Genomic DNA, 22,410 nt, shown 5'->3' on the forward strand with positions numbered 1-22,410 from the left:
TCGCCTAGCCAGAAATACCCGCAGCTTATACTGCTGCGCCAAATCAACGTTCTAAAAAGAATGTTTCAATGGCGCAGTGATAGTCAACCCGATACCCTGACATGATCATTGTGGAAGTCGTCTATAAGATGATATGAATACCTGGATCGCAATGTATTTACATACATGGATATATATATATATCATTATTACAAAACCTGAAGTTTTTATGGATCAGTTCTAAAAACAGACAAAAGATTACACCAGGCAGTCAACACCTATGATACTCTGCTAGTTTGAACCATAAAACATACAAAAAAAATTACCCAGTTGTCGTTGATGAACAAACCATCAAAGAAAGATAATTTGAAAAGCTAGGGAGTTAATCCATGCAAATTCATGATTACCTGGTACATATAATTATTTGTAAAGATCACTTTAACAGAACAAACTAGTGGTACATCTATATAGCTACATCACTTTGTAATTGTCATGAAATATTTACCCAAATGTAAGTTGATAATAAGGAAAAAAGACACAATTCATATCCAATCATTTATTGATATCCGTGAAACCTGATGAAGGCTGTTCCAGAATTAATTACACAAATATATATACTTAATGAAAATATAGGGTTGATGTTGAAATACGGTAAAGTCCATTCCAGAATTATGTGGGATAAACTTGTATAAAAAGTTGATGAGTGGGGTGAATCCCCACTTTTCTCTATTTCCTTATACTTAAATATGTCTTAATATTTGATGGGTGGTGGGGTCTCTGAAAAAATGCCTCCCACACAGATGATTCTTGAATAACCCTATAAAACCCAAATCATGGCTTTCGGTGAACACTTGATATTTGACAATTACCATTTTATGAAATCTAATCTGCCATTTTTTTCCGGAAATTGTACAGACTAAACTGGGTTGAATAGATGTTCCTTCAAATCAAGAGTCAATATCCATTTTTTGAGTCAGATACATAAAGGTTCTCCTGAAACTGCTGCCTACTTCATAAAAATGCAGATCTACATACACAAACACATGACAGACCTACGGCTAATTATGGAATGCCGTTGATGATGAACGTGGTCATAAAAAGATGAAATTCATATCCAGTGGTGTTCGATCGCGAGAAACCATATTGTTTACTAAATATATTAATGTTCACAATATGTTCAACTTGGTAACTATTATGCCCGAGATATTTTGATAAAATTCCACGACAGATTTCACCAATGTGATTTTGAAATCTCATTCCATGGGTCAGGTTTCCTTCTACCCCCGGGATCAAGATTTCTCCATATAATATTTTCCTGACTGCACTTTTATAAATTAGTTTGAAAATAAGACGTTCAGTGCATCACAGTGTGATGTAGGATAAATTCATTGTTTAATATTTGTTTATGCATGGACAAGATAGCTCTGTCTGTTGAGCATCAGTCAATGTAACCTGCACTAAAGATCTGCGGTGAGCTTTCAATCGCATCCAGAGCAATTTTTGTTTCTCAAGGAAGTTGAGATAATGAGCAGTCTTTTACTATGTGACTGTGTCCCTGGGTAGACATTTTACCCAATTCCTGTGGATAACATAAAATGGGCCTCCCATATGTTGTTGAGTGAGGTTGCCACCAGCTACTACAATGGGACTCCAAGTCTGGCTGTATATAGGGGTGATATACCCTGGTACCAGTAAACAGACATGGGAATAATTTGCTTCTACCATACAAACAAGAAAATCTTTGTCCAAACAATATGCCAGACAATATGTTATGAGAACTTATATACATGTATAATACAATTCAAATGCTATTACCAGGTATTTTCAAACAGTTCTATTTTTTTTTTTTTTTTTTTTTTGCTTTTTTCGACGACAGAATAAAGTTATGAAAAACAGACATATGGAATAGAAAATGAACACAGAATTTTGGTCCATTTCCTAATTCATAATTTTAGCCAAAATTTTTTAAGTAAAAATAGAACCCATCTTAACATTATATTGTGGTACAACAGATTTGTCGTTAATGTTTTTTTTGTTTTTTTTTAATAAACACCTTGAATGTATGACCATATTAACATCCTCCACGTCTATAAATGTTTGACAGCCTCCTTTAACATTCAACACACATCTCATCTATACAGCAAACATCCCTTTCATCTATAAATCTTGCAGCAAATATCCTCCTCATCAATGAAATCTTCCACACATCTTCATCAATCAAATCTTCCACACACATCCTCCTCATCAATCAAATCTTCCACATATCCTCCTCATCAATCAAATCTTCCACACACATCACCTCATTCGTGAAAGTTTGACAAGCACTCTCCATACAACACTATCATATTTTCTTATTCTATCTCTCCTATGTATATCTTCTTGTCGCTCGAACACGATGCAACTGAAACAGGAAGAAAAGTTGTGTTTTTTTAACGTACATCAAATGATCACAGCAGTCATGTGATCAAAGAAGTCATGTGATCACAGTTCTTAGAAGTTGGGTGTTGATAGAAATCATGTGATCGAAGAAATCATTGTGATTACAGAAGTCAAGTGGTTGTAGAAGTCATGTAATCGAGGAAATCATTGTGATTACAGAAGTCAAGTGATTGTAGAAGTCATGTGATTACAGAAGTCAAGTGATTACAGAAGTCAAGTGATTGTAGAAGTCATGTGATTACAGAAGTCATGTGATTACAGAAGTTAAGTGATTGTAGAAGTCATGTGATTACAGAAGTTAAGTGATTGTAGAAGTCATGTGATTACAGAAGTCATGTGATTACAGAAGTTAAGTGATTGTAGAAGTCATGTGATTACAGAAGTCAAGTGATTGTAGAAGTCATGTGATTACAGAAGTCATGTGATTACAGAAGTTAAGTGATTGTAGAAGTCATGTGATTACAGAAGTCAAGTGATTGTAGAAGTCATGTGATTACAGAAGTCAAGTGATTGTAGAAGTCATGTGATTACAGAAGTCAAGTGATTGTAGAAGTCAAGTGATTGTAGAAGTCATGTGATTGTAGAAGTCATGTGATTACAGAAGTCATGTGATTACAGAAGTCATGTGATTACAGAAGTCATGTGATTACAGAAGTCAAGTGATTGTAGAAGTCATGTGATTACAGAAGTCATGTGATTACAGAAGTCATGTGATTACAGAAGTCATGTGATTACAGAAGTCAAGTGATTGTAGAAGTCATGTGATTACAGAAGTCATGTGATTACAGAAGTCAAGTGATTGTAGAAGTCAAGTGATTGTAGAAGTCATGTGATTGTAGAAGTCATGTGATTACAGAAGTCATGTGATTACAGAAGTCAAGTGATTGTAGAAGTCAAGTGATTGTAGAAGTCATGTGATTACAGAAGTCATGTGATTACAGAAGTCATGTGATTACAGAAGTCATGTGATTACAGAAGTCAAGTGATTACAGAAGTCATGTGATTACAGAAGTCAAGTGATCATAGAAGTCATGTGATTACAGAAGTCAAGTGATTACAGAAGTCATGTGATTGTAGAAGTCATGTGATTACAGAAGTCATGTGATTGTAGAAGTCATGGAATGATAGAGGTCATTAATCCAGTTTAATATGTCACTTTAGTACATAATATCTAATTAAATCTTTAGTTTACTTCACCGATTTCTATGTTTCCTGGCTATAGTCAGTGTCGACATCTTTTTATTACTGATTAAACCTATCCTACTGTTTTATGCTACTTACTGATAGGTTCTGTTGGGTGGAAATCCACTTCATTCACGGATCCTGCATGACCAGGGAGCTTGTAGAGGATGCGGCGTGATGTCGTATCCCAGACGTACACATAACGATCACCTGACCCTGCCGAGACTTTACTTCCATCCGGGGACCACGCACACCTCAGGAGATTCTGAAACAGCAAGTTATACTCATTTATCACCCTTTTTATAGGTAGTCAGTGTCCAAAATAAATATTTCAGTTTTCAAGAATTTCAAATGCAAATAACTATCCAATTAAATACAATACCTGGGTATCTTTAGTTGTTATTAAAGAGCTTAATAATATCCTTTGATTTATTTAATAAGAACTGTCTAGTTCAGCTGAGCTCTTGCAGGTTCTGACCAATGTGTGAAAGGTGACTAACAAGGTCCAATAATATTTTGACAATCACTTTTAATTACTTCCAATACAAAATTACATGACAAAGAGAATAAAGATACAAGAGAGTGATGTTTGAATTTGCAGTAATTACAGGTATGATAAAAATGAGGTACAGTTGGCAGAATGTGACCCACATATCAGAATCAAAGTCTCACCAAATTCTACAATCTACCTTTTCAAATGTATGTTGATGTCCTTGTAATACTTTCACACATCTCTCCTGTGGGGCGAAGGGTCGGATGTCCCAAACTCTCACTGGAATTACAAAGAGGGCCATCATTGCTGATCAAACATAAGCTCTTATATATGCCACGTCATGCTAAACATACGATGTACAATATATCTAAGAAGAGGTTATTGATTAAATAGTGTAGGTATAGAGTGATTGGATTTTCACTGTACACTATACCTGTGTTATCCATAGAGTTGGAGAGAAGGTAGGATCCGTCAGGACTCAGCTCCATCCCCGTCACAGTATCAGCATGTCCTCGTAGTCGGTAGAGCATATCATTCTTCCTTAGGTCCCACACCTGTTAAATATATAATATTTCCTATCTTAAATTTCTAATACACAAAAACTTAAAACATTTCTTTTTTCAGAGAACATTTTTAAAACTGTCTAAATGCTCAGTTCCTTATATGTACAAACACTCTAAAAAGCCTACCATATGTTGATAATCACACCAGCACTTGCAGCCAATGATTTGTAATTTAATTATTTGACGTGACTTTGTAATATTAAACTACCTTATTGTTCTTTGCTATGAATCCTGTGAGTACAAGACTGTGTGTGATATGTGACTCAAAGTTCTGTCTAAGTTATGTAAATTAACATATTTATTTTCGTGCACTTAAATTTTGAAAGCTAACTGAATTTTAAAGTTGCCGAATGATTAATTGGCGACATCCAAAGTACTTACTGTAGAAAATAGGATACAGAAACTTTGATTAGTCCAACCACAATGGAGTGGAAGGCTCTAAACTACAATAAGGTTTATAGATAACAACATTTACAGATGAAGTATATATTTATCAAGGTTTAACAGGACCAGTAATATGATTTAACCTTTAACCTGTTGCTGTAGATTTGCTGAAATAATTATCTTCTAACAGCAAATGTTATCCCTTTCACTAGTGGACCCAGGGGGGTGGGGACCCCCCCCTTTTTCGGATGAGGAAATTTTTTTTATAGTCTTAAAAAAATGCCTACCCCCCCCCCCCCTTATCGAAAATCTTATCGCCGAAAGATTGCAAAATTTGCTATAATCATTTCATTTTCCGAAATTTTGGCCCCCAGACCCCTCGCCAAAAAAAATTCGGCTCGCGCTCGCATTACCACTAAATTACTTGACCCCCCCTTTTCAAATTCCTGGATCCGCGCCTGCTTTTATAACACATTTCTTAATATAACAGGTTGGTGTAAAGAGATCTACTACATAAATACAATTTAAGGTGCTTAACTTCCTTGCAGTATCCTGGGTCATATGTAAATGGGTGTCAAGGAGACGCCTACAGAAAACAAAGCACAGAAACACAGGGCAGTAAGGCAAGAAAGGAAAGATCTAAGGCAGATCTCTATATAACAAGAGGCCTAGAGGGCCTGCATCACTCACCTGGATATTTCAGGAATACTGGCAAAATTTAATTTAAGTGATATTTCAAATATTTTCCTGCTTTTGAACTTTCTCTCCCAACAATGGTTCAAACTACAGGTCGACCAAATCCTGTCATTCTTGAAAAAGAAGGATTTTTTAAAGTTTATTTTTGCTATATTTCCCCTATTGGGCCCCTTTTCTCCAGTCCCAAAAGTGCAGAATTCTTCATTTAAACAAAGTTAGATCTTCTTTCCAAATAATGCTCCAGATAAAATTTCATCCCCATGCATTCAGGTGTTCAGGACAAGTAGGGATTTTAAGGATTTACCTCAATTTCCCCTATTTGGCCCCGCCCATCCGGCCCCAGGGGAGCAGTTTATCAATTATTAGATCTCCTATGCCCAACAATGCTCCACACCAAATTTCATCAAAATACATTAAGGTATTTATGATTATTAGGGATTTAAAGGATTTACCTCAATTTACCCTATGGCGTCCCATCCCTCTGGCCCAACACCCTCTGTTTATATGTTAAATCTGCTATGTCCCATAATGCTCCAGACCAAAGTTCATCAAATTCCATTCAGGTGTTCAGGACTAGTAGGGATTTGAAGGATTTACCTCAATTGTCCCTAGTTGGCCCTGCCCCTGCAGCCCCAGAAAAGCCATGCCCTCTATTTATACAACATCAGATATACTTTGCCGAATAATTCTCCAGACCAAATTTCATCAAAAAATATTTAGGCATTCAGGACTAGAAGGGATTTAAAGGAAATGTTAATGGACGAAGGACGAATGACAGACACTGCACAATGCCATAAGCTCACCGTCCTTCAGTGAGCTAACAATATTTTTCATAGCTTGCTTTGCTAGACATATTCAATATTCGTGGTTTCGAAATGATGGTAAGTCCAAAATCTACATGTATAAACAAGATAAGGAAGGGAAAAATTGTACTTAGTTAATGGTGCAGAGTTTAAATAACTTCACAGGGGTATGTTCTTTTGAAGATTGATGACTGTAGAAGAACAAAAACAAAACAGTCAGGAAAATTGATGTAAAGAAGGATAAGAAAACCGAAAATGTTTATAGTGTTACACCCTGTCTTCAATCTATTCTGACAGGTATTTCTTTTCTTACCTCCAAAAATCCCAACTGACATAATTTATCCACGTTGACTAGATAATACACATGGTGTCTGGATACAAACCTTAATGTCATTGTCGATACCTCCCGAGATGATTTGCTCGGCTGTATCATTGAAGGTACACGCTGTAACTTGGTATGTACTCTGAAAGGTCTGTAACTCTCCACGCTTTCTGGAGTCCCATAACTGTAGCATAGAAGTATAACATTGTGAAACACTTTATATGTATCTCTTATATCACATGCCTAACTCTAGACTCTGCATCAACAAATTATTAATCAACAGAAAAGGAATGACCAGCAAAATACTGAAATATGTCGTAGTCAGTTTATTTTTCATCAACATTCAGATCAATTAAAAGCAAATTGATGAAGAATAATCACTTGCCTTGATTGTGCCATCATCGCTTCCACTACAGACTAGTTGGGGACCTCGTCTGGCAACGTTTACTGAATTTACAAAACTCTGGTGACCTTTGCACTTCTTGATGCGCTCACCAACCTCTACATCCCATAATGCAATAGTCTTGTCTGTGGCAGCCGTAAATACTGTGCTGCAGTCAAAAAATACAATGAACATGTCACATACGAACTGATAACATAGCATTTATTTTCAACGTATAATATAATTAACAAACTAAGCTCTACATATGAAGTTACAGAATTATTGTTAAACTTTAATAAATTTGGACAAACTCAGTCAAACTTACAAAAAAAAAATCAAAAACCATTAATTTTCAGAAGGTTATTTAAGGTGAAAATATAACAAGTATTGCAGCAAAAACTATTAAAAGGTCAAGTTCAAAATATGTACATCTTACAGATTAACACAAGACTTTTTATATAAGTGTGGAAAGTAGAAAGTATAAGTCACCTTACTAGCTCAGACTAGTGGGAATTTCCCTTTAGCCTAGTGGTAGAATGTTTGTCTAGTTCCCTAGTTCGAGACCCAGCGAGAGCAGGGTATTTTTCATTATCCCTTCCTATGACAGATTTGATGCCATTGAGCACTATTATAAGTGAAAGCTATAGGAGATTTGGAGGCTTCCTTGGAGCTAAAGAACCTGGATTGTGGTTGTCTTTGGGGCGAAGACTTTGTGAAGGAGGAAGTAGTGTAAAAGTGGTGTGAATAGGGCACCTTACTAGTGGGAATTTCCCTTAAGTCAAGTGGTAGGATGTTTGTCTTGAGAGAGAGAGGTCGCTAGTTCAAGCCCCAGCTGACAGAGTATTATTCATTACTCCTTCCTAAAACATACAGATTTAACTTTCTACAAGGTTTGTTTGTAACAAGAGATTCCAGAGAATGATCCATATCAGTCAAATGAAAGTATGACATTTTCTCTTCTTTTTCCTTCTTTCACTCTTCCTTCAAAACAATCAATAACTTTAATTTATATAACACTACATAGCAGGAGCTACCTGCAATTGTCAAAATCCAAGATGGCCATATTTTTTGTCATCCATTTAGTTCTTTAAATCAGACTTGCATGCACAACTGGAGACCAAGGGGAACCTCTACATTTAAATTTGAGAAATACCCATAATGGCCATTTAGTACTTCAAGAAATTGTTATGAAGCTTCAATAGTCAAAATTCAAGATGGCCGCCTGTTGGCAATGTTGTTGTCAGGCTGGTCCTATACAGGAATATGCATAACTAGGGATCAAAGGAAACCTACATATGAAATTTGAGAACTAGTGGTTACAAACATCAATTGTCAAAGATGGCCACCTGTTTGCCATGTTGTTTTCTGATCTGTCCCAAAATGCAATTTGCACAACTAGGGACCAAGGAAAGCCTACATATGAAATTTGAGAAAGATCCCTTCCACACTTTCTGAGAACTAGCAATAACAATCTTCAATTGTCAAAATTCAAGGTGGCCTGCCTGTTGGCCATGTTATTTTTTTACTGATCCCAAAATACAATATGCACAACTAGGGAATATTGGGAACCTCATGATCAATATGCAATTTAAGAAAGATCCCTTCAGTTCTTGCTGAGAAATAGCGATAACAAGAATTGTGGATGGATGGACGGGCGGGCCATGGATCACAGATGCAGGTGATTTGAATAGACCATTTTTATTTATCTTACAACGATTGCAAAACAATTTATATTAACTTATATCAATCATTCTTGAAGCATATGAGGGGTGTTACTGTGGGAGGAAACAGGAATACACAGAAAAAACCCACATGGTCAGGCAGGTGACCCGTTACCTTTTCACGTCCAATCAGGGAATCGAACCCGGACCGCTTTAGTGAAAGATAATTATATAAGTGTGTTACCACTGTGCCACTCAACCACTGCATGTAAAATGGAATTTATATATGTATATTTCTGGTTTACTTTTTGTGTCTACTAATAACAATGGATGCAGAGTAAATCTGTTTAATGTACTGGTACTTATGTATATAAGTACTAGAAACGTTTTTTATATACTTCATTTCTGGGTAAGTTTTGAAAGAATTTCAGAAAGTCTCTTTTGTTAAACCTAGTTAAAAAAATGTAACCCATTAAAATTGTAATACAATTTCCCTAGAGTACAGTCTTACTTTCCATCTGTGGAGAACTGAAGCTCCATTACTGCCCCTGTGTGGCCCTTGAGGACTGCAATATTTTCACATTCTCCATACACAAGCCAGAAATCTATGAATGCAGCAGAAGAAGGTATTAATCAATAGAATTACATTGGACTGCTAAATTTGTCAATAGTTTACAAAAATATTTAATAGAAATTCTCAATGGACAAATTTTCACATTTATGTATTACTTACATAATTATATATTTCTCAAGAATAAAACACCTTATACCTGAACGATTACATAATTACAAACCATAAGTTTTTAGAATAATATTCAATTCAGACCTTAAAGTTTCATATATATATATATCAATCTCCAAAAAGACATGAATTACAAATCCTAATCCAATAACCATGAAAAAATTACAATATACCATACACATCAATGATTCAATCAAAGCAATCATAGACATGATTACCAACCATATACAAATCTAAGAATAAATGTACTTACAAATCAACCTGTCAAATCCAGAGGAGGCGAGAAGTTGTCCGTCTGGAGAAAACTTGGTGGTGAATATATCACCTTCATGGCCAGTCAGTAACATGATGGGGGCCTCAAGGTTAGAAACTCTAGGTGGGCCCTACAAAAAAAAGTTTTGTGTAGGTAATTTAAGACTAGTAAATGTAGTCTGGTACCAACACACAGCTATATACATTGTATAAGACATTTTGACAGATAGTTACGGACGTCTGCAGTGGGGCTTTTTGAAAATGTTGAACTCTCTAGATCCAATTTAAACAGGGAAAACACATTACTGTCAAACACCTGAAACTCATGTCTCCAGTGTAAGAATTCATTAGGCAACCACTCTACAAAGGGGCAGTGATAGCTCTGTCGGTCCTAGTGCCAGACTATACATAGCTATGTAACCTCAGGTTAAGATTCGAGGTGCATGTTTGGTTTTTTGGGAAGTTGAGAAATGTGCGAGTCTGTGCTGTCGTCATTTGTCAGTTTTTTAATCCCTACCCAAGAGGATGCTACCAGGCAAATATGAGCTGTTTCAGAGAAGCAGTTGTCCATATCAATTTAGCCAAATTGACCCCTTTTGGCCCCACCCCTCGAAGCCCATTGTTGACGGACGGACGGATGGACGACGGACGGACGGCCAGCCGACGGACGCTACGTTATGGCAAAAGCTCGATCACCTTGGTCCTTGAGACCAGGTGAGCTTATAATGTTGGCAGAAGTGAAATTTGTTGTTTTCATTAAAAATTATCACATACTTTTTTTTCGGTGATCACAGGTGTGCAGTATTCTCGTTTCATGAAAGATAAATTATTATCTTACCTGCACGTGTGTTATCTTGTACTTATGTACTTATATAATATGTCAACCTATCAAGTTTTTTGGGAAAAAACTGGCAATAAACATCACAAAACCCCATCCATTTCTATGTCCACAATATCCAAAATGTAGGTGAGGCTTTCTGTGTAAGAAAGAAATACCTGCAGCACGTGCATGAGTGCACCTGGATATAGCTTAGAAGTCATGATCACCTATTGACAGGTATTAATGAGTAAATGACCTGTATCGTGTTAATCTTGTTGAATTTCCATCATGTGCTTGTTGTTACCCATGTGAAAATTCTTTTCACTATTTTTTCAATGTCCAAATTACACAATATTAGACGTGTAATGTTTGATCAAATGTTACAACATCAGTCTATACGCATACATTTATTGTTGTGTGGAAATGAAGACTTGACTACGGCTGAAAATGAATTCATCTTTCGAACAGTACAGAATTGTATTCAATTTAGTGACCGTTTCTAATTAATACATTCGTGTGAACAGTTATAACTCAATGTTTATTCTATTTTTACCCATGTCTCTCTTAGAATGTGTAATTTGATTATGTACTTGATTTTAAAATGTAGCAATATGCATACAACAAAACATCGATAAAATTTTAGATCGGTGAAGTTGACAATGTTCAAAAGCTAACCAGCAATCCAATAGACGTCTGGCAAAATCAAAGTTCGAGTCTATTCTCTTTTCTTTTCTCGCTAAGTTCCAACGAATCATTTTCTTTCTTAAGGAAATACTCAAGTTTTGTCGATTCCACCCACTTTTGCATCTTTTTTTGGCAGAATCTGTCTGCGTTTTCGCAGGTCCATACTTTCAGAGTTCCGCCATTTAGTATGGACTCTAAAACCCGCTGTTGCATTGTGGGACTAATTTTCAGAGAAACTTGGTCCGGCAGCCACAGTTATTATTTTTGGGCATTCCCTGTATACTTTCATAAATACACATTTTCTTTCAGCTTCTGATTCAAGATAGTCTGTTAGGTATGTATCAAGTCCGAAAACTGTAAAAAGCTCAAAATGTAAACATTGATATATGTTTCTTCAGGAGTATGTGGCTTTAATACATTCGTGTGAACAGATATATCTCATTGTTTATTCTATTTTTACCTATGTCTCTCTTAGAATATGTAATCTGATTATGTTTATATTGTAATAGGTTCATATGCTAAATAGGTTAATTCACAAGAATTATTAAATTTGAATGCGTGGCACATGGACAAGAAACCTAGGAAGAAAAAGTTTGACTAAGAGATTAAGAGAATGGTTCATGGACTGTGTTTACTACGAACAATTGATCATAATCAGTGACGTGTTTTGGATGTGTAGCTAGAAAGTGCCACATATTATTTCTAATTACTTATGCTTTATTATATATATTGTGTACATTATTCATGAACCTTTAATTTAGTATTATTGGTAATAGTAGCAATTTGCATCTTCTTTCCCTGATATCTCTACATCTGTCCTTTTTCCTTCCAACTATTTGCTTTTCTTTCTTCATAAATTAATGTAATTATTTTGTGTCGTTATCACATTTTCTGTAATATATATTTGTGGAGAGGGCTTTTCTAAGTTGTTATAATTATAACTTGTGCCCGATCAATTTGTTTCAAACAATAAAATATGTTCAAATCAAATCAGATGACTCTCATTTCATTTAGCCATATACAATATATGCACACACACAACAAAAGGTAGGTGCATTCAGGTTCATAATGTCTACTGTAACTTTACCAGTTTTATAGTTTGCCTGTAATATCTGTCCCGTGATAAATATCAATCCATCAAAATTTTTAACTTTACTCATTTCAACATAAATTCAATAACGTTATATTTTGACATTTTGACTATCGACACTGATCGATGCACTGTTACAGTGACTGTATAACTTTCTTACCGTCTGTAGCAAGGCATTGCTCTCTTGATGTGTTAAATCAACAATCATATCATTTCTTGGCTTTTTACTCGGCACCAGGGCCCCCTCAGTGAGCTTTCTTTTGTAATCCATTGGGCTAAAAACAATACATTCAGAAACTTGAAAGCGTGTGTGATCGTCGGAAGCGCTGTGCAATCTAGGTCAAACAGCGTCTTCCAAATTATCATTGGCAACACGTCAATTATAAACATACTGACGACTTTGAGTTTTCTCTTTATTTATCTCCCTTTAATTCCCGTGTAGCAGACTTCGCCTAGCTCCCAACTCAGCTGTTTTCTACATAAACTTCAAAACGTGGTAAGCTATAATTATATTACTCGACTGCAGATTAAAACTCAATGTATATGATACGTTATAATTACGCCCTCTTTCTCCCACGACACTGAAACGAATTGGAAGCTGAGAAGGTAACAATCAAAGTGATTGGACAAGCACAACGGTTATTATATACATGAACAAATATACAGTACTCAGTAGCAATCATTTTCTGACAAAACAAAATAAATCAAGCGTATTCATTGTTTAAATGTCCATTCCGATGTAAGGATTTGAATCTTAAATTGCATAATCTGATTGAATGGTCTAAATCACATGGTATACAATATTGAGATTCAAATTACAATTAAGAATCTATTTTACGTTGAATTACACAGCAGAAAGAGGAGTCCTCCTAAAGACCTGAATGGACATGAAAGAGCTTGTATTTCGACTGACATCAATTAAATTATATAGCCTATAGAAGTGTAGAGAAAACCGGCGTAGGGTATCACCAGCCTTCTCTAGAAGACTAATGAATGCTCCCGTATCCCAAAACCCAAACAATGCAGTTAGTACTCATGTTTCGTGGTCTGTTGCCGTTCAGGTTCAGGATCAAAGAGAGCGCTCTCAGACACCCCGCGGGATTAAATACTAGCTCACGTGCGGAATGAGTGCCAACCAAGGGAGATAACTCCCCCAATTTTCACTACACTCCTCCCTGTTTTATGAAGGCCCCCTCCTGGACTCTGTACACTCCCTGGGAAGAAGTGGTTGGTGTCCTAGCATTCGTGGATCCAATTCCAGGGTTGATGATCTTCCGAGGGACGACGAGGGTGTGGGCCTCCTTTAGCTAGATCTAATCCTATTTCTAACTCCCATGACTGGGAACGGTGCACTTTGGAACCGTTACTCACATGGGAGATTCTCTCAGAATAGCCAAGATCCCAATTTCTAAAATTCTCTTTTTGTTTTCCTATTGGCAGCTATGTATATAGCTGTTGTATTAGATAACGGTAATAGGGTTTTTATCCTCAGACTTCCTAACTAACATTTAACACTAACTGAGTATATATATTTATATACAAATATCCAAACTTAAAGGAGTTGGGATTGTTCCGAAGGCCCCAGCCTGAGAAAACCCAGAGGTTCCTTGAACAACCTTTTACTGTTTAATGTGGAGGGATTTTTATCGAGGATTGATGCAACTTACCTCACGAAATTATATCTGCTGAGATGAGGAATAACTATTTGTGCAACTGATATATGTACAATATTTACATTCCCCTATCCGAGGAAAGGCTTTAGGTTGCTTGATAAGCCCCAGTTCGGATGAGGGTTCCACTACTGTGGTAGGTCCCAGTACCCTACGGTTCTATTAAAGCCATAACTGATCCTATGACCGATATACATTAGATGTATTTTAACCAATTTAACCAAAACTGCAGTCACTCCATTCCCTCCCCCCTTGGAGAGCACTCTTGATCTGATCAGTTTTCCTTGCCCTGGGACTAAAGGGATGTTAATTATGTATTAGTTCTCGGGGGAAGTTCTCACAGGTAGGCTATATACCTGTCAATGCACAGATTCCTCCCCCTCTGCCTGCACACTCCAGGGAGGAACGCCCGATATTTGGGGCTCCACCATCACCTGCAGCTCCTAGAAAGCGGTGGCAAGGTGGATATCAGGTTTGGTGTTTGCTGAGGCCAAACCCTCGACCTCCCACAGAAGGTCGTCAAACCCCTCTTACTGGACATCCATGCTGAAACAGAATGATGGTCAAGATATGTTGCCTGACGTTGGGTAAGAGAGTTAAACACTAATTGATTCACCCCCTGGGTCAATCTTCCATGGTTTGACAGACATATATATACTTGGCAGACCCTTGCCCTGTTGGCGCGAAATACCACAACACTGCGGACAGCGGCCATTCAGCGCGTCCTCGCGTATGGGTACTACCGACACGTTTTTAAGAAGCTCTGATCCACCTCCTGGGTTCGGATCATTCTGGGTCTTCCATGACACGTCTCTGTTGGAATAGGCTTCTCCTGGGGGCTCAGTGTGTTCCTTGACAGGAAGGGGCATTAGGGGCTCCACTGTCTCTAGTCTCGTGACGTCCTTCCTCCTTGCAATTTTGAAGTCATTGACCACCTTCATAATGGCATGATCCACCCCAGAGGATACTAATGAGTTACCAAATAATGGCCCCACCGCACTGGATTTGGGCTGGACCATGGCTGGCTGCCGGGTGGTCTTGTTCTAGCTGACATCACAAAATCCTATTGAGTTTGAGGGAATAGTTGTCTGAGCAGTAGAAGCAATAACATAAATATATGACAGCGCTTGTTAGTTTTATAATCGTTTTGATAATTACCAAGTTAGGAAAAACAATATTACACATCTTTAATACATTGTTATGTATGTATTCAAATAGTTTTACAAATTTAGAGTGTTCCTACTCTCATGTAAAATAAAAGCAGATATGGGCCGTTTGCATTTATTTGGGCCCAAATGGTTAGAACAATTGGACTAGAGTTGTTTGTTCTATGAATTAATGACAGACCTTGACATTTTATTTTACTGGCCTCATGGACGAGCATTGACAAAGACTTCAAAGGCCTGTTTCAACATCTGTAAAGCCATAAAGATTTATGCCTGAAATGTTACATTAAAAAGTGGCAAAGCTGACCAGACCCATGTTTTCATTGTAAGTAATTACCACACTCAATGGTAGCTTCATGATTACCTCTGTTTTAGCTGACTGTGAGGGATTCAACACATAAACAATGGGCAGAGCTAATTCTATCCCAGTTACAGATCATTGAGAGAGATGATGGATTTTCTGAAGAATACAGTGACCAGGTGTTTCATATTTTGTTCTTTGTTCCTGGTGACAAACTTTGTCAACAAGGTAATTATAAGTAATAAGGAAGATAACAGAGTGCATGCATATATATGATTAACTGTACTAGGGTTCACACCTGGGACATCTGCATCACTAGTCTTGTTATACATACCATTTAAGGAAAATGAACAAGGGAGATAATAAAAAAAAACTTCAAGGGAGGCTATTGGTAACAAGGGAGATAATCTCAATGTTGAAGCTGTTAGATGTTTCGTACCATTTAAGGAAGATGAACAAGGGAGATAATTACAAACAAGGGAGATAATTACAAACAATGGAGATAATTACAAACAAGGAAGATAATCTCAAAGAAAGTCATATAGGAAGATGTTGTAGGTTTGTACCATATAAGGAAGATGAACAAGGGAGACAATTAAAAGCAACGAAGATAATCTCAATATGGAAGCTGTTATTTGTTTTGTACCATTTAACACCTTTCAGCACATTTTGGATTGTTATACCGGTACACAAATGTTTAATATGATTATGTTAAACCTTTTCTTGGTCTTGAATAACAAACAGGCCGAGAATGCATGATCCAGGATAAAAGGTTAACATTTACATTTTAGTATTCAAATAAATTGGACTGAACAAATTTTACATAATATATATGTATGATGTAAGAAGGTCCTAAATTTGTAATAAAAGCTGACAAATATACATGAAGATATACATTTGAACATTCATATGTGATATAATTAATGAATTTGAAAGTTTCATTAGCCATCAGGTATGTGATATTGTAATACAAAGTTGGTCTCTTGCTTTCATACCAATCAAGAATGTGTACCTAAGTGTCCATATGTTTTGTTTCAGTATGTCTTGTCTGTTCTGGAGTTCAAGTATCCAACAATATTTCAAGGGTGAGTACTTTCAGTATATGCACAGAAAAGTAAAGGATATTCTTGGAAGACACCTTGGTGTCTGACCATCATCTCTTGTATTAGATTGTGTTTCAATCATCTGGGGCCACTATTGAGGTCACTGTTACTATAAACAGATTTAGATTATACTCATTAGTTCAGGTGTAAAGGCATTTGTACCATCTGCGATGCCATGTTTAATCAATGAAACAAGGTTACCTCACAATAAAATTATACAAGGACACAATGTATTATCATCTTTTAATACAAATTGAGTGTTAGATACAGAGAGTTGGATAGAGTATAGAGACAAAAATGTATTTAACTGCATCATACAGCTGTTCTGTCTTTCTAGGACACGTCAGTGATGTTAGGGACATCATACAGCTGTTCTGTCCTTCTAGGACACGTCAGTGATGTTAGGGACATCATACAGCTGTTCTTTCCTTCTAGGACACGTCAGTGATGTTAGGGACATCATACAGCTGTTCCTTCCTTCTAGGACTTGTCAGTGATGTTATTGACACCATACAGCTGTTCTGTCCTTCTAGGACACGTCAGTGATGTTAGGGACATCATACAGCTGTTCTGTCCTTCTAGAACTTGTCAGTGATGTTAGGGTCATCATACAGCTGTTCCGTCTTTCTATACGACTCGTCAGTGATATTCTAGGACTTGTCAGTGATGTTAGGGACACCATACAGCTGTTTTGTCCTTCTAAGACTCAGTGATGTTAGGGATATCATACAGCTGTTTGTCCTTCTAGAACTTGACAGTGATGTTAGGGACATCATATAGCTATTCCCTCCTTCTAGGACTCATCAGTATTGTTAGGGACACCATACAGCTGTTATGTCCTTCTAGGACTCGTCAGTAATATTAGGGACATCATACAGCTGTTCCATCCTTCTAGAGCTTGACAGTGATGTTAGAGACATCATACAGCTGTTCTGTCTTTCTAGGACTCGTCAGTAATGTTAGGGACATCATACAGCTGTTCCGTCCTTCTAGGACTCGTCAGTGATGATAGGGACATCATACAGCTGTTCCGTCCTTCTATATGACTCGTCAGTGATATTAGGGACATCATACAGCTGTTGTGTCCTTCTAGGACTCATCAGTGATGATAGGGACATCATACAGCTGTTCCGTCCTTCTATATGACTCGTCAGTGATATTAGGGACATCATACAGCTGTTGTGTCCTTCTAGGACTCATCAGTGATGATAGGGACATCATACAGCTGTTCCGTCCTTCTAGGACTTGTCAGTGATGTTAGGGACATCATACAGCTGTTCTGTCCTAGGACTCGTCAGTGATGTTAGAGACATCATACAGCTGTTCTGTCCTTCTATCTAGGACTTGTCAGTGATGTTAGGGACACCATACAGCTGTTCAGTTCTTCTAGGACTTGTCAGTGATGTTAGGGACATCATACAGCTGTTCTGTCCTAGGACTCGTCAGTGATGTTAGGGACATCATACAGCTGTTCGGTCCTTCTAGGACTCGTCAGTGATGTTAGAGACATCATACAGCTGTTCTGTCCTTCTATCTAGGACTTGTCAGTGATGTTAGGGACACCATACAGCTGTTCAGTTCTTCTAGGACTTGTCAGTGATATAAGGAACATCATACAGCTGTTTTGTCCTTCTTGAACTTGTCAGTGATGTTAAGGACAGCATACAGCTGTTCTGTCCTTCTAGGACTCAACATTGATGCTACAGGCCTAAAGTGTTGATACTAGAAGGCAACAGAAAAAAAATCAAATTTAGTTGAAAGAAATGTCAAAATCTTGACAGGGAGGTGAAAAAGCAGTACATGTATATGATTTAATGAATTTTGTAACTTTCAAAATTGGATTTGAAGCTGAAGTAAAGTATTACACAATTTGAATTTATATCAGATTAAATTAGAGAATCTGAGAGTGGTCCAGTTTTCAAATGTAATGCACATGTGGTGTTTAATATTTGTACTCTATTTTGTAGTTGGCAGACATTTGTGGGGTTCATGGTTCTCAGGATGGGCGTGGTCACCAAACACTTACCATCCATGTTGACAGACAAGGAAACCATCAGGTTCGTTTCTCTATCACAAGGTATCAATAAAAGATTATATCTGTTACCTATGTGCTAAGAGATCTTTTTTTCTCTTACCCTGGACAGACAATTTTTTTTAAAGTGATTGTTTCAAATTGAGGGTGAAAAAATGCCACAGTTCAATGTAGATGTTTAGTGGTTACTGAGAGAATCCTATTTTAGTTTAGTAAACATTTTATTTTCGGGTATTTTTATTTCACCATGAGGTAGCATTTTAATTAGTGTTTCATATCCCAATAAACTAAACTGGACTGATACTGATGGCTTTTATCTTTGTTTCAGACAACGAGCAGTGATGTGGATCCCAGGCATGATGTTGTTTGTGTCTGTCATATACTCAGGATCAAAAGCTCTCGCAAGCCTGGTCAGTACTAGTAAATAATGAACAGTGTTATAGTCAGGTAAATCACAAGTGGTCAGTACTAGTAAATAATTAATTGTGTTATAGTCAGGTAAATCACAAGTGGTCAGTACTAGTAAATAATCAACAGTGTTATAGTCAGGTAAATCACAAGTGGTCAGTACTAGTAAATAATTGATGGTGTTATAGTCGGGTAAATCACAAGTTGTCAGTACTAGTAAATAATTAATGGTGTTATAGTCAGGTAAATCACAAGTGGTCAGTACTAGTTAATAATCAACAGTGTTATAGTCAGGTAAATCACAAGTGGTCAGTATTAGTAAATAATTAATGGTGTTATAGTCAGGTAAATCACAAATGGTCAGTACTAGTAAATAATTAATGGTGTTATAGTCAGGTAAATCACAAGTGGTCAGTATAAGTAAATAATTAATTGTGTTATAGTCGGGTAAATCACAAGTGGTCAGTACTAGTAAATAATCAACGGTGTAATAGTCACGTAAATCACAAATGGTCAGTACTAGTAAATAATTAATGGTGTTATAGTCAGGTAAATCACAAGTGGTCAGTATTAGTAAATAATTAATTGTGTTATAGTCGGGTAAATCACAAGTGGTCAGTACTAGTAAATAATCAACGGTGTAATAGTCACGTAAATCACAAGTGGTCAGTACTAGTAAATAATTAATGGTGTTATAGTTGGGTAAATCACAAATGGTCAGTACTAGTAAATAATTAATGGTGTTATAGTTGGGTAAATCACAAGTGGTCAGTACTAGTAAATAATTAATGGTGTTATAGTTGGGTAAATCACAAATGGTCAGTATTAGTAAATAATTAATGGTGTTATAGTTGGGTAAATCACAAGTGGTCAGTACTAGTAAATAATTAATGGTGTTATAGTCAGGTAAATCACAAGTTGTCAGTATTAGTAAATCTGTTATAGTCAGGTAAATCGCAAGTGGTCAGTACTAGTAAATAATTAATGGTGTTATAGTTGGGTAAATCACAAGTGGTCAGTACTAGTAAATAATCAACAGTGTTATAGTCAGGTAAATCACAAGTGGTCAGTACTAGTAAATAATTAATTGTGTTATAGTTGGGTAAATCACAAGTGGTCAGTACTAGTAAATAATTAATGGTGTTATAGTCAGGTAAATCACAAGTGGTCAGTACTAGTAAATAATCAACAGTGTTATAGTCAGGTAAATCACAAGTGGTCAGTACTGATAAATACTCAACAGTTATATAGTCAGGTAAATCACAAGTGGTCAGTACTAGTAAATAATTAATGGTGTAATAGTCGGGTATATCACAAGTGGTCAGTACTAATAAATAATCAACAGTGTTATAGTCAGGTATATCACAAGTGGTCAGTACTAGTAAATCTGTTATAGTCAGGTAAATCACAAGTGGTCAGTACTAGTAAATAATTAATGGTGTTATAGTCGGGTAAATCACAAGTGGTCAGTACTAGTAAATAATCAACAGTGTTATAGTCAGGTAAATCACAAATGGTCAGTACTAGTAAATAATCAACAGTGTTATATATAGTCAGGTAAATCACAAGTGGTCAGTACTAGTAAATAATTAATGGTGTTATAGTCAGGTAAATCACAAATGGTCAGTATTAGTAAATAATTAATGGTGTTATAGTTGGGTAAATCACAAGTGGTCAGTACTAGTAAATAATTAATGGTGTTATAGTCAGGTAAATCACAAGTGGTCAGTATTAGTAAATCTGTTATAGTCAGGTAAATCACAAGTGGTCAGTACTAGTAAATAATTAATGGTGTTATAGTTGGGTAAATCACAAGTGGTCAGTACTAGTAAATAATCAACAGTGTTATAGTCAGGTAAATCACAAGTGGTCAGTACTAGTAAATAATTAATTGTGTTATAGTCGGGTAAATCACAAGTGGTCAGTACTAGTAAATAATTAATGGTGTTATAGTCAGGTAAATCACAAGTGGTCAGTACTAGTAAATAATCAACTGTGTTATAGTCAGGTAAATCACAAGTGGTCAGTACTGATAAATACTCAACAGTTATATAGTCAGGTAAATCACAAGTGGTCAGTACTAGTAAATAATTAATGGTGTAATAGTCGGGTATATCACAAGTGGTCAGTACTAATAAATAATCAACAGTGTTATAGTCAGGTATATCACAAGTGGTCAGTACTAGTAAATCTGTTATAGTCAGGTAAATCACAAGTGGTCAGTACTAGTAAATAATTAATGGTGTTATAGTCGGGTAAATCACAAGTGGTCAGTACTAGTAAATAATCAACAGTGTTATAGTCAGGTAAATCACAAATGGTCAGTACTAGTAAATAATCAACAGTGTTATATATAGTCAGGTAAATCACAAGTGGTCAGTACTAGTAAATAATCAACAGTGTTATATATAGTCAGGTAAATCACAAGTGGTCAGTACTAGTAAATAATTAACGGTGTTATAGTCAGGTAAATCACAAGTGGTCAGTACTAGTAAATAATTAATGGTGTTATAGTCAGGTAAATCACAAGTGGTCAGTACTAGTAAATAATCAACAGTGTTATATATAGTCAGGTAAATCACAAGTGGTCAGTACTAGTAAATAATTAATGGTGTTATAGTTGGGTAAATCACAAGTGGTCAGTACTAGTAAATAATTAATGGTGTTATAGTCAGGTAAATCACAAGTGGTCAGTACTAGTAAATAATTAATTGTGTTATAGTCGGGTAAATCACAAGTGGTCAGTACTAGTAAATAATTAATGGTGTTATAGTTGGGTAAATCACAAGTGGTCAGTACTAGTAAATAATTAATGGTGTTATATTCAGGTAAATCACAAGTGGTCAGTACTAGTAAATAATCAACAGTGTTATATATAGTCAGGTAAATCACAAGTGGTCAGTATTAGTAAATAATTAATGGTGTTATAGTCAGGTAAATCACAAGTGGTCAGTACTAGTAAATAATCAACAGTGTTATAGTCAGGTAAATCACAAGTGGTCAGTACTAGTAAATAATTAATTGTGTTATAGTCAGGTAAATCACAAGTGGTCAGTACTAGTAAATAATCAACGGTGTAATAGTCAGGTAAATCATAAGTGGTCAGTACTAGTAAATAATCAACGGTGTAATAGTCAGGTAAATCATAAGTGGTCAGTATTAGTAAATAATTAATAGTGTTATAGTCAGGTAAATCACAAGTGGTCAGTACTAGTAAATAATCAACAGTGTTATAGTC

General features: G+C 36.2%; 2 protein-coding genes across 3 annotated transcripts in view; one reads left to right on the forward strand and one right to left on the reverse strand.

Annotated features, from left to right (window-relative positions):
• Positions 1 to 520: 520 nt before the first annotated feature.
• LOC117316672 (U5 small nuclear ribonucleoprotein 40 kDa protein-like) lies at positions 521 to 12,848 on the reverse strand. 2 transcript variants are annotated; one of them, XR_004529965.1, is made up of 10 exons: positions 12,653 to 12,848; positions 9,900 to 10,029; positions 9,416 to 9,509; positions 7,247 to 7,412; positions 6,923 to 7,045; positions 4,527 to 4,647; positions 4,290 to 4,372; positions 3,700 to 3,865; positions 2,279 to 2,380; positions 521 to 2,219 (listed from the first exon to the last, which is right to left on the reverse strand). XR_004529965.1 is itself a non-coding variant. In XM_033871377.1 (9 exons), exons 1-9 carry the CDS (start codon positions 12,761 to 12,763, stop codon positions 2,331 to 2,333), a joined length of 1,044 nt encoding a protein of 347 aa, XP_033727268.1. In that variant the 5' UTR covers positions 12,764 to 12,848; the 3' UTR covers positions 521 to 2,330. The 2 variants fall into 2 exon arrangements, 1 of the variants encoding a protein (XP_033727268.1); XM_033871377.1 differs by having other exon boundaries at positions 521 to 2,380.
• Positions 12,849 to 12,880: 32 nt separating this feature from the next.
• LOC117316671 (transmembrane protein 241-like) overlaps positions 12,881 to 22,410 on the forward strand; it is a 28,764-nt gene continuing 19,234 nt past the window's right edge. The window contains exons 1-5 of the mRNA XM_033871376.1: positions 12,881 to 12,988; positions 15,704 to 15,857; positions 16,668 to 16,714; positions 18,700 to 18,789; positions 19,093 to 19,174. Of these exons, the coding sequence (XP_033727267.1) occupies positions 15,777 to 15,857; positions 16,668 to 16,714; positions 18,700 to 18,789; positions 19,093 to 19,174 (300 nt within the window). The 5' untranslated portion in view covers positions 12,881 to 12,988; positions 15,704 to 15,776. The remainder of the gene's footprint in view (positions 12,989 to 15,703; positions 15,858 to 16,667; positions 16,715 to 18,699; positions 18,790 to 19,092; positions 19,175 to 22,410) is intronic.

This window comes from Pecten maximus, chromosome 18, assembly GCF_902652985.1.
Source record: "Pecten maximus chromosome 18, xPecMax1.1, whole genome shotgun sequence".
Classification (NCBI taxonomy): domain Eukaryota; kingdom Metazoa; phylum Mollusca; class Bivalvia; order Pectinida; family Pectinidae; genus Pecten; species Pecten maximus.